General features: G+C 35.4%; 1 protein-coding gene across 1 annotated transcript; it reads right to left on the bottom strand.

Moving 5' to 3' along the window:
• Positions 1-12,082: 12,082 nt before the first annotated feature.
• LOC114183631 (trypsin inhibitor 1A-like) lies at positions 12,083-12,865 on the bottom strand. The gene has a single exon (XM_028070712.2). It carries the CDS (start codon positions 12,788-12,790, stop codon positions 12,200-12,202), a length of 591 nt encoding a protein of 196 aa, XP_027926513.1. The 5' UTR covers positions 12,791-12,865; the 3' UTR covers positions 12,083-12,199.
• Between the last annotated feature and the right edge of the window lie 450 nt (positions 12,866-13,315).

The following is a 13,315-nucleotide window of genomic DNA, read 5'->3' as shown; positions in this document are numbered from 1 at the left end:
TTGGATTTAACAAATCATACTAGATTTCATAATTCAATTTTTTTCTTTCTACTATTTGTCAAATTAAATATATGAATAATAATATCTCTTATTTTTTAGTGCTAAAAATTTTCATATCCAAACTAGGAAAGTTAGGGTGGTTTTATTTATAGACGTAACATGACAAGTTTTATATACTAATTGACTTAAGGTGAATACTGATGATGCAGTTAGGAATTGTCCTAGTTTAGCTTCATGTGTTGATTTTTTTAGAAGAAGTCGTGGTGACACTAGTGCAGTTTCATGTTTAGACAGCGTCCTATATACCTCAGTTCTCGCACAAACGAAGTAGATAAGGACGCGGTGGCCTTTTTGTGATTTCAAACAACTTTTATGCCTCGGTTAACCAAACAACCGAGGCCTATGAATGTTTATGCCTTGATTATAAATTCAATCGAGGCAGTAACGCTGCCAGAAACTCACACTTTTTTTAAAATTCAAAAAGAATTGGACGGTTTTATGCCTCGGGTCCCACTGAACCGAGGCATATAATGGTTTACTGCAGCGGGCTGTTTCACCCGAGGCCTATCAGTGCCAGAATTCTTCCACGTGGCTGATTTTTATTTTGTGTGAGTATATGCCTCGGTTTCGAATCAACCGAGGCAGTAAGGCCAGTTAGGTTTTAAAAACCCAAATTCGCTGCACTATAGATGCATCTTCTACCTTCGAAAATCAGCGCTGCCTATGCCTCCACGTCGTTCCGCCACCACTGTAGATGCATCTTCACTGTTCAGTCCTGTGACCCACCATCGCAGATTCGTCGCCATGCCCGCCTTCTCCACCTGCTGCCGGCGCTGCGCCTCCTCCGACGAGAACATCAGCTGTGCCACCTTCGTTTGCACATTGGGGTATTTTTTGCATTTCCATTTTGCGATTTGAATCCATTTTCTTGGGTGTTTTTCTTGTAGGGTTGGGGTTCGTCTTGCTGCGTTTCCTCAGGTGAACTTCACATAGTGGTTGATTGAATGGTTGTTGGCACAAGATTTTGGACGTGCGAGGTGTTGAGGTTTTGCAAACTGGCGAAGTTACGTTCTGGGTGAACGAGACGCTGCACTTGTAGGTGGTTTCCGTTGATGGTTGTAAGACCCGAGAAAATTAAAAGTTATTTAATTAATTATTTAATTATGACGGGTAATAGAAACATTTAAAGTAATTAATGTGAGGAACTATGATGTGGAAAAGTACTAGCTCAAGTGGTTGAGAGTGCTTTATTGTGTGTGTGAGGACTTGGGTTCGAGTCCTATGTGTGCCACTTGGGTGTTATTTAAATTATGTGTTTTTGTATGTTTATATATTGAATGTGTAGTATAATGATAAATTCCTAAAATTGTAGGAGTTATCATAAAATAGGAATTGGTTGAGTGGTTATGTGCTTGAATTGTTAATTGATTGGTTGTGGGTTCAATCCTTACTAAGAACAAAACTAATTTTCTTTTTGGCAATTTTGGGTTGCATGGTATTGAACGGACGTAGAAACCCTAGCTGCATATGAAGGCAGTCTAATGGGTAAGAAACCATTCAATAGTGGTTCATGAGTAGTCATTAACAAGAATACTTAAGGTATTTTCGTTTTTAGCATTGAGCACATTTAATTGGGTAGTAAGTGAGAGGAAAAAGGCTAGTTGGAGAGGCAAAGAGTACTACAGTGGGTGTAAGGGTCGAATACTGGGTTTTCAAAAGGGAAAAACTGATTGTAAGAGGGTGGAGTGGCTGGAAAACATTGTGGACGTGCAAGAGAGGGTTAAGGAAGCTTTTGGATTGGAGATACATCAAGGATTCGTGGTTTAGCAAGAAATTCCAGGTAAGGGGAGTTGTTTTCGATGTTTTAGATACATATACACTGTATTGTGCTTTGGTGGTTGAAACTGCATGCCTTTCACCTGCTTTTCTGCACTGTTCGATTGGGTTTCTGGGTTTTTTTCCAGAAACCGCTTGGCGGTTTGATCCTTACCGCCAGGCGGCTCATCAGAGGTGGGCATCTGTTCTTGTTTTGGCTTGAACCGCCTGGCAGCGATGAATTCCTGCCAGGCGGCGCGACAGCGTTCGCGTTCCTTTTGATGTTTTTGATGCTATTCGTACAAGTGTGTATGTGGTTTCTGTGATTGATGTGAGTGGGTTCGATTGAATACTTTGCTGGACCGAAATTGAATACCAATTTGGAGTATGGCAAGGTTGAGAGACGACGATTGTGTATGAATCGATTGGGGTTACACATGAGTGTAATTATAGAGGCACCTTTATGAATCAAATTGAGAATAGATAACTAGCACGTAATGTAGGTCTGTTGCGTCCTGATGACTGGAATTGATAGGAATGGAAATTGGAAAATGGATTGGGTACGTCATAGTAAATGGGAGTCTGCGCTGCTGTAGAATACTGGTGTACCGCCTGGCGGCGTGCTGTCTGCCGCCAGGCGGCGATGAGTGTAGGTCTGGCTTTGTGTGTTTAAAAGAAGTAGAAAATGATGGAAAGGAATAGGACTTGGACAAGTCATGTTTTTAGGCAACTATTGATAAAATTGTATGAGATAATTTGTAACATATAACTAGGGAAATTGGTGATTTGAAAAGGGAAAACAGGAGTATATGTGTATTAAGACATGATGTTAGATGAAGTGTGAAGGATGGATGGATATAGGTACTATTGATTTTATCATATGTGGTTTATGGACAAGTGAAACTGTGAAAAGGGGAGATGTGAGAATGGGATCTGTCATTGGTAAAATAAGACTTGACGTCACGACTTAGGCATAAATAGATCTCTAGTTGAAATGTGCGAATGATAAAGATGGGATATGGCAACACCAAGAATAGATTGGGGTTGACAATAGATCAGGATTGAGTACTGAGGCTCGAGAGGGGAATTGCCTTAGAGGAATTTGGATTGTAGAACCAACTAACTCGAGTGCCGAAACTAGTTGCAAAGTGCTTCTGGTATGGCGCCTGGCGGTCCACTGATAACCGCTAGGCGATAGGCTTAGCGTGAGAGGGCATTGCACCGAGGGGTGCCTGGGGGCACAGTGTGCTCCGCCAGGCGGTGACGAGGAAACAGTGACTCTGAAGTGACGCTGGCGCCTGGCGGGAAGGGAGTACCGCCAGGCGGTCTGCGACAGTTTCGCCTGGCGGCGTGCAAGTCGGGCCAGGCGGAAATGTTGCTCTTCTTTGCTTTCTGGTATGTTGTTTTTAATTAACGATGATGCTTTGCTTGGATCGGGAGATGTTGTGCCATGAGCGGGTAGGTTCATGGATGTGTTTAACATGTGATGATATGAGCGGGGAGGTTCATATCTAGTTACTCTCACGTGGGGATACGAGCGAGGTAGGTTCGTATGTTTTGTGCTCACGTTGAGGGATGCCACGTGCGGGAAGGTACGTGGCTGGTGGATCACATGTGTTGGACTACGGGCGGGCAGATTCGTAGAGCAAGACTACGAGCGGGGAGATTCGTAGAGTAGGACTACGAGCAGGGAGGTTCGTAGAGGCAAGACCACGAGTGGGCAAGTTCGTGTGAGCATCATATTCCCGAGTCCAAGGCTAACCAATTGTGTGATTTGAAGGCTACAAAGCCTTGGGGTTAAGGTCTTGGCCAAGAACTATGTAATATGAATAAGATGGGTGTATGCTTTATTTTACATATTGAATATTTGTTACTTTATTTTCTCAGCTCACCCTTTCTTGTTTGTGTGTTTGCGTTTGGCGATGATCGTGTGATTCGTTACATGGGAGCAGATGTTGAAACAGGTAGAGCTGAGGATGACCAGCCGACGGAGTGAGGGATAGCTATGGGGATTAGAGCTAGGGATATTCTCTTATGTATTTACTATATGTTATTATGGACATAAGTTTTGGAAACTTATAACAATTTATGTTATGTTATGAGTTTTGGCGCATGCTTTTTAATAAAAATTAAATTCTCCCGCGTTGGGATTATTATCCAGATGACTTTAGTTTTTAATTATTTCTTTTATTTATTTATTTTAATTAATATTCCTTAGGGATGTTACAATGGTAGTTGAAACACAAGGAGATCCGCAAATGGTGATGGAGGCGTTTTCCAGTGAGGCTCACATATTTTGCTTGCTTGTGTTCTTGCAGGTTTCAACCATTTCTGATTTTTTTTTTAATTTTTAACATATTTTATGCCTCGGTTGGTATCAGAACCGAGGCAGTAATGATGAGATATGCCTCGGGTAAGAACCGAGGCAGAAAGGTGAACTTTTTTACCTCGGCTAGATATGCCTCGAGTCTTAAACCGAGGCCAAATGACCAAAATAACTGCGACAAAAACCCTTTCCTGCACTGGTGTGAATATATGATATTTTTAACTTTTTAGGGATATAAACTTTTATTTATGTTGAGTTTATATAGGTCATTTATGCTTGGAGCACACTTTGAGGGAGGACTTTTAGAGGCTTTGGTTAGAGAGTGATTCTTCTTTAGTTTGTCATAGTTTTTTAATCAACAAGCAGTTCTTTGGAGTCTTGAAGGAGATGACTTCGGGCTCATCTCTATATGGTAACACATTTTAGTGACAAAAAATAATTAGTAAATATAGTGACAAATTTTGATAACAATTTACAAAATTAAAGATTAGCTATAACAATATAAACAAAACAATGTCCACTAAATTTACCATTCCACCGCTTCTAAATATGTTGACACTTTTTAGTTTTCTATGTCCTTTCCCCTATTACTATCTTCACTTAACCATTATACCCCAAAACTAGTTTTGGGTTTCATGACGTTGGATAAAATGGGTTTGGTTTGGTGGTATTTTTACATCTCTCACTCTTCTCTATTCTTTATGATTGATTGATTGATGGATGAAGCTCAAAAAGTACAGTACAAGAAGAGCATAGACAGAATCTTTTACTTATTTCATTTCGCGTTTTCATTTGTTATTTTTGTTCTCCCTTTCTCTCCATCTTTTGAGGTTCTTTCTGATAGGTTTTTAGGTATTGTTCTTGTCTTAGTTTTTTGTTTTTGTTTTACGAATTAAGTGTGTAGATGTTTATGGGTTTGTATTGTGTATTCTTTTCGTGATTTGTGGTTAGGGTTGATGAATTTGATTGTGTATTAAGTATTGTTGTTGTTTGTTTCTTTGTTAACCCTGTATCGATAGTTAACCATGTTTTTTTGTTTCTTTTTGTGTTATTTTTCCTCTATTGTAATGAAGGTTAAATCTTTCTATTTTCAGGATATACTTACCAGTGCTTTATGTAATATTAGTGATATTTCTAACCTCTCCTCCTATATTTGGTTTATTTTATTTTCTCCTTCTATGTGTTATTGTTGCAACTAGGGCTGACAAATAAATATGTCGTGTGGGTATTGCCAAAACCCATCCCCATTTTGACGGAAAATTCCTGCATTGACTAGTTATGGATATGGATATTGGGAATACCCAAATTTTCCAATCGGGCATGGGGATAGGGATAGGGATATACATATATGCTTCGTCCCCGTGCCCATACCCACCATAATACTCGTCATCATTATATCCTCGTCTATGTTTAAATTATTAACATACTCATAGTTTGTTTCATATATATATATATATATATATATATATATATATATATATATATATATATATATGCAAACACTACACACTTCTATTTTTTATTTCCTCTAATTGTTTGGTTTGTCATGAAATTCATTTGCATTTCCATGAAATTCATACTCACAGTCTTCTATTTTTTAATATTATTATTTATTATTTATTTTCTATTAACATGAGAATGTTTAACATTTTGAATTTAAGTGTTGAACAACATGAACCTTTCATTTACTAGGCTATACAAAAAATTATACTTTTTATTCTATTATTATTAATTTTTGTTTCACCTGAAGAACTTTTTTGTTTCGTTATAAGAATCTTCTTATATTGCTAATGTATTTTTCATCTTATCATATATTCTTAATTATATATTTATTTTCCTTTGTGCGATTTCTTTCCATGGTCTCTCACATTGTTTTTAGAACACACATTTGATCATGTTTTCAATATTTTTATTTGTTTATTTTTATCATGTGGAATACTATTTTGGTATTTTTATATAATTAATTTTATTTTCCAACTCATTATCAAACGTGTAATTTTATAATATAATTGTATAAATAAATTTTATTTGCTATAATATAAGAATTTAATGTAATTTTCATGAATTTTTTTATCACAGTTCAACATATATTGAAGTTCAAAAAGTGAAATGTTTATGTTAAAATTATATTACTATTAGTTTAATCTTTATAGTTTATTTGGTACTGGATTCGTCAGGTTTTGAAGTTGAGAGAGCCATAGCTACTCCATACATGTCTAAAAGAGTAGACACACATTCTTACTAGTGTCGGAAGTTCTATCCAGAGAATGCCTTGATTTTTGATACATTCGGAAATGGTTTCGCAAAGACAGTCTAAGTTCTGGAAATATTTTGATTCTCCAAAGTAGAGTTGTTGTTGATGTCAGTTATAAGTCCTTAAGATTGTTGTAAATAACTTACCAATCACGAACAAAAGGGTACTTCTTGAGACGTATAAATTCACTATCCTTAAAGATTTATCCGTGGTGTGTGCACAAACCCCTCAAGATACAACAAGAATTTCTTGGATCTTTCGAGGATCTCAAAACTATCAAGAAAGTACTCTTGAAAGAATAAGTAACCCAGGATAGATAATAGAAGAAAAAATATAAAAGAGAAGAGAGCTTGAAGAAGAAGAGAAAAGAATGAGAGATAATATATAATAGGAACTTCTTGGATCTTCCGAGGATCTCAAAACTAAAAAGAAAGTACTCTTGAAAGAGTAAGTAACTTATGATAGATAATAGAAGAAAAAATATGAGAGAAGATAGCTTTAAGAAGAAGAGAAAAGAATGAGAGATAATGTGTTTTGGAGAGCACCAAAACCACCTATTTATAGGTGTGAATGAGGGAAAGGATGGGCTGAAAAATCATAAAGTTTCACTAACGTTCAAAACCAAAATTGCAACGTGCTTTATATTCATGAACCAGAATAATTGCATTAACCATGTAATCAAGACGGAAGCATGATATTGCACCAAAACAAAACTGCAACAACGAAGAATGTATAGTTGGTAGCAACATCCAAATCTTTTGAAATGTTTATAACGCTTAACAACAATTTTAATATTGAATATGTGATAATTTATGTTTCTTTTACCATAATTTTGTATTTTTTATAAAAAATAATTAATATTGAAACAATAAGACAACCAATACTATTATTTACCTATTACCCGTTGGGACAAGAATAAGACAAAAATTTGATACTTGTTGAGTTTAGATATGGGAATGAGAATACATCTTTTCATTCTAAAAAGAATTTTGTTTCATTTTCTAGTATTTTCTGTGTGCTTTAATGAAGGTTGAATCTCTCTATTTTCAGATTATATTTTGCGGTGTTGAATGTAATATTAATGATATTTCTAAACTCAATATAAATTTAGAGAAGTTGATAATTCAAAGCTCAAATAAAGATATTGAAAAACTTAAAAGATGAACATTTTGATCTAAATAGCAATGTTATTGGTGGATCTTCAAAATTACATATGATTTTGAAACATGAAATTTGACAAAAATGTTTAGAATACCATAAGATTAAGGAGATGATACATTCACCTATGCAAAATGTAAGGCCTAATTAATTCTGCCCCTTTTATTTCTTTTTTAGACTGTCCAATCTTATGGGCCTAAGGGGGCGGGGGGTTGGCCCAATTCGATTTCTGACCTAAAGTGCCCAAACCCTAACTTGTGCTCATTTTCGTAAAAACATATCCCCTTCTCTTAGAGTTGGTGTCGCCTTTGCTAGGGTTCCAAGGCGTACCTTCAGTTCACGTTCCGCTTGACTCCATTCTTGACTCACGTAAGTATTCCCAACCCACACTTCTAAATCTCTGGTCCTATTTCCGTGTGTAGTGTTAGAGCTTCAGTAGTAAACACCCTTTGTTCACTTTTTCCAGCTCTGTGATCTTCTCCTAGAGCTGTGGTACTCCGTTGTTCGGTGTCAAGGCATTAAAACTAGCTCGTTCCAGGTAAAGGAAGCTAGAACCTCTTTGTACGGTGCGATTTTGACCTGTACCAATGTAGTTTCATTGATTCCTTGAGTTTGTGTGCTGCCATGACTGATTGGGTTGTCTGGAGTTTCTGTTTGGTATGTGTGTATGTGTTGTGCAGGTGCGAGTAGTGGCGAACACTGATTATCTCGCCCAAGCGAGCTGGCCTCGCCTAGGCGAGATGAGCATAGGCTCGCCCAGGGTTTTCTACGCGAGTCGTTGCTCAGGCGACCAAACCCTCGTTTTGAGCGAGCAAACGTCTCGCTTAGGCGGAGAGGGTCTCACCTAAGCGAGATTGCGCAAGGGCTATTGTCCTCCTTGTCGAGCTCTCGCCTAGGCGGAGGGGAGCTCGCCTGAGCGAGAGTCATTCTCGCTTGAGCGAGACCCTCCAGCTTGAGCGAAGAGCTGGGCGAGGATGCATCCCGAGTTGTTTTTCCCTATGTGCTTGGATGTTTAAATTGTGCTTATATGGATTATTGTATGATGGCTTAATGGGAATGAGTATGCATGATCGGGAGGGGATTATATGTGGGGGATTGTGAGCTTGGCATGATTCCCATATGAGTTGTACATGAGAAGTTTGATACATATATATGTGTGTGTGGTCACGAATTTGGCATGAGCAATGGTTGCTAACCCAATGGCATGGTATTGGTATGAGAGGAAGCATTTTACTCATGATTGGTAATGACGAGTTGGTATTGATTTAACCATGAGAAATGGGGGTTGGTTATGGATGTTGGTAAGAAATTATATGTATAATGTATGTGCTTATTTCTTGGTTGTTTATATATGTTGGTCCGTGTCAGTGCGTAATTCCTTGGAGTCTCTAGGTGAGACTTTCAGGGTCGCGCTTCAGTGGTCGGGACGTAATTCCATGGCCCCTGTTAGTGGGTGTCCATGGTGGTGCCCATCTATATGGGTCTGGTAAGGATTCAAGGTAAGGTTGCATCCTGACACTCTAAGGAGTCAGTTAGTCTCACTTATAGCGGACTGACTCCTGTGGTGAGAGTAGCAGGAGGCCTGAAATTCATTAAGGGCTAACCTTGTGGTGAAGGAAATTGATTCATTGTAACACTTGTAACACATAGCTCGGGGGTGAGCAGCTCGGGGTGAGCAGAGGTATCCACCACAAGTGCAAGCATCCGCTGAATCTGACCGGGCTATATGTATCCAGATGAGTCGAGTCGGGTCTTAGTGTATTGATTGAAAGGTCATAATATGTTTGTGTGGTAGATGTGTATTGTATATGTATATTGGACTATGAAGGTATCTTTGATTGCATGATAAAAATATTGTTGGCTCTAGCTTACCCTTTTCTTGTTGGTTGCTTTGTATGTTGTGTTTCTACCTTTGCGATGATTACCAATTTATTGATGGGAGCAAATGTGAGAGGTAATCGTGGTCAACAGGGGAGAGACAATTCCGCTAATTAGTCTTCTTGGGCTACCTTTAGGGCTACGACCCATGTACTTGTCCGTCTTTACATTTCTCTATGATTCCAGTAAACTGTGTAATGTGTTCCCTTTATTTTTGGTGGCATCGTGGAGTACCTTGGCTTGTAAGGCATTATGAGTAAACTCTAATATTGCGCTGTTATATTATAATTGTCTAACGCTTCTTTTAATTATACTCATTATTTAAATGGGACGTTACACCAAAACAAGCCACACTACTCATTTTATTAAAAACTCACTGAGTAAACACATGTTTTCACAAGATGAAGAACTCAATGACGTAAGGAACTAGTGAACTTAATACGAGTACCGAATCTAGAAGTGTTTTAGTTACAAATGTTCTCAACAGAAAAAAAAAACTATATTTCAAGCAGAAGTTTTGAAAAGAAAAATCAAGAAAAAAAAGAAAAAAAAAAACAAGAAATTGTTAATGTGATGATTTTTTTAAGCCGTGCCTGTTACTTTCCTGATGTTTCTTTGACTCTTCTGTGATGAAATCAATTAATTTGATTTAAAAAATAGATAATAATATTTTAATATATTTTTTTATTCATTTCTAACTTGTCATTGCAATTAATTTTTAATTATTATATCACACGACTAAAAAATTTAAAATAAATAATTAAAATAATAAATTTAAAATAAAATAAAATAAAATCAAAATAACATTATCCTTAAAAAAGTGTTCCACGTACTCCTTCGAGAACATCCGATAAAACTGAAATGAATGAACATTAGCCTTCACGTGGCTAAATTGTGTGTATGTAATTATTGGCAGAACGATTGATGATGTTTGGGAGACCAAGACATTATCCATCGTTTCGCCGCACATTACAGTAAACTTGGCACCTATTCAATGTTTGAGGACCATCATAGCCTTGTATGCCAAAAATGTCTTTGTCTTTGTCTTCCTCCGTAAAGTATATTATTCACCACAAAATATATTTCTACCATATTTGATTGATTTAATTATTAGACAAAAATATTTATTAATTTGCAGGTTGGTAATTTAAAGCTGAAAAGTTATTTATGTGAACTAATTTATAGAAAAATATTTAAGCATTATGTTAATTAAGTAATTATAAACTATTTTACAAATTAAAAATTATTTAATCCTAGTTTACTCTTTTTTTTATCAGTAAAAAATTAAAAACTTATAATATAAATACAAACTATATTTTTGTTGATTAATGGTCACACGAAAATATTTATTTATTCATAAAAAAATTATAGTCTCAATTTAGATATTGTTAAGACCTGAATAGCTTATTTCTTAAGTAGTCTTGGAATAATAGAGGCTTCTTGTTTTGTTCATATCATATCAATAATAAATAGAACTAAGCATCGGAATTGTAGACACCAATAACACCATGTGGGATGACCCCAACTGAGTTGGTGGAGTTAGTAAAGCAAACTGAGTTGTAAGAAAACACTTCATTAAAACAAGTTTATCAACATCGGAGATCAGTGTTCGTAGTAAGAAAGTTTAAGATTGTGCGTTGATTATAGATTTTTAAACAAGTTAACAATCCAGAACAATTATTTGTTACATAGAAATCACATTGCATTGTTTTAAAAACTACAGAAATCATACTCAATTAATCAAAAGTATATAAAAGTATCTTATAATCTTATTATATTTGACAAACATCTTAGGTAAGAGTATTTGATAATCTTATTATAATAATATAATAATATGCGTGCGAGCAAATAACATAATTTATAAACTTTCTGAAAATACACAATGTGTAGTATGTATGTTCTTCTTTCATTGTAAACAATTAATTTCGTTTCAGAAAATTATTAAATTATAATCAATATTAGGATCAATCGACAAAATAATTATTTTAGTTAAAAAATAATTAAATTTAAATAAACGATTACTTAAAAAATACGTTAGTTTTTAGTTTAAAAAGCAGAGGTTAAAATTAAAAAAAAAAAACAATTGTTTCAACAAAATTAAAAAATCTTCCGTATTAATTGAATAGGTTATAATATCATAAAATAAATAATTAGTTATATGTAAGAAGAAATTGTTTTGTGTTGATCGCAAAAGAATCGTAAACTCAAAGGTTATTAAGTGACTGTTATTTCCGGTTATATTAAATGGTTTGGAAAAAAGTTAAATAAATTATGCTAGGGACATGATGACAGAAAGGACTTTCAAAAACTTTAGTTAGAGAATGATTTTTTTTTAATGTATCATAGTTTTTCGAATCAAGGATTTTTTAGAGTTTTTAGAAGGAGATAAGGTTGATGTTTGCATTTTTGTAAGTCTGTGTAATCCAAGTTTTTCATGTTTTATGTGAAGTAAATCATTGTTTTTAATTCATATAGAACAATATAAATAGTTTAATATTATATATATATATATATATATATATATAATTGGTATATTTGTCTATATTTTGTGCAATAATTTTTATCAACACATCAATGTAGTTTCCCTTATAATTTTTTATTTTTATTTTTTAATAACCAAAATGTTAAAGTTATTTTATTTGGAAAAAAAATTAAATAAATAAGCTTTGGATTGTTTATTTACCATTGGGGTAGTTTATTACATCCAAAGCATATCGTAGACACGTCTCTCAGAAGGAGAAAGTGTACGACTTTTCATGGATAGTGTTTCACTTAGATGCATCGGAAGGAAGTTGCGTAAGAAAAAACTCGAATGGTTCCTGAGTGATGGCCAAAATCCTGTTCCCCGCTTCATCATTAACAACCCCAACATCACTGCAGGTGCCGCCATTTGAACAGAACGAAAACTTATAGGTATTGTCTGAGGAAGCTCTTGTCATAATGAAGAAACCTGACACTGAATTTGGATAGCCAGTTTTAACGACGGTTCCTTCAGGCTGACCCGGAACAGCGATCCACTCATTACTCTCAACAGAGTTACCGAGTTGAACATATTCGTAGCTAATGGAGACTCTGCCTTCAGGAAGAAAAGCGGTTCGGAGCATGGATCGAATAATCCATGGCTGCCCTGGATCGGTCTCGAATGGAGATTGAACAACAGAGAGAGGGGATTCTTCGTCTCCAGTTCTGGCTCGTTCAATACCACCGCCGGCTCCAAAAAGGCGTGGCTTTATATAGAATCGGCCACCATTTTTAACGACGTTACCATTTCCGTCAAAGACAGGTTGAGCGGTGATTGAAGGAGGGTAGAAGGTTAGGGCAGAGAGAAGGAAGAGAGCAAAGAGCGTTGCACTCCTCATTTCTTTGGCTGGCTATGAAACAGATTATGGTTTTTCTCTTCTTTGTTGAGTTCGGTTGTGTGAATAAGCCAACATGTGAGAACCCATTTATACAGCTACGTCCTGGTGATAAGGTGAACTCTTTTGTGGATGGAAATGAATTAAATATCCTACAACTTTTAAACACGTGAAAAAGATGAAAGAAGGACAGTAGTAGTTAGATTTAAATATATGTTTCGATTCTCTGTAAAATAAGTTTCTTAAAAATTTTGGTTCGTAAAAAATAACTATCAAATTTTAATTATATTTTTCGGTTTTAATAATATGACAAATTTTTTTTTATTTTATTATGTAAAAGTAATTATTTTTATTTCATCATAAAAGGTAAAGGATATATATTTTAAATGCAAAAGTTTCTTTTAAAATAAATAGACAACATTTATTTTAAGTATTTGATTTTTATTAAAAATATCTCATACCGATATCAAACAAAAGGAATTAGTACATTATATTTGTTTGAAATAAAAATTATAACCAAAAAAAATT

Source organism: Vigna unguiculata, chromosome 5 (genome assembly GCF_037176805.1).
Source record: "Vigna unguiculata cultivar grain cowpea cultivar isolate G323 ecotype 2 chromosome 5, ASM3717680v1, whole genome shotgun sequence".
Lineage (NCBI taxonomy): Eukaryota > Viridiplantae > Streptophyta > Magnoliopsida > Fabales > Fabaceae > Vigna > Vigna unguiculata.
The sequence above is the reverse complement of the archived record's forward strand: the minus strand, read 5'-3'. Positions and strand labels throughout refer to the sequence as shown.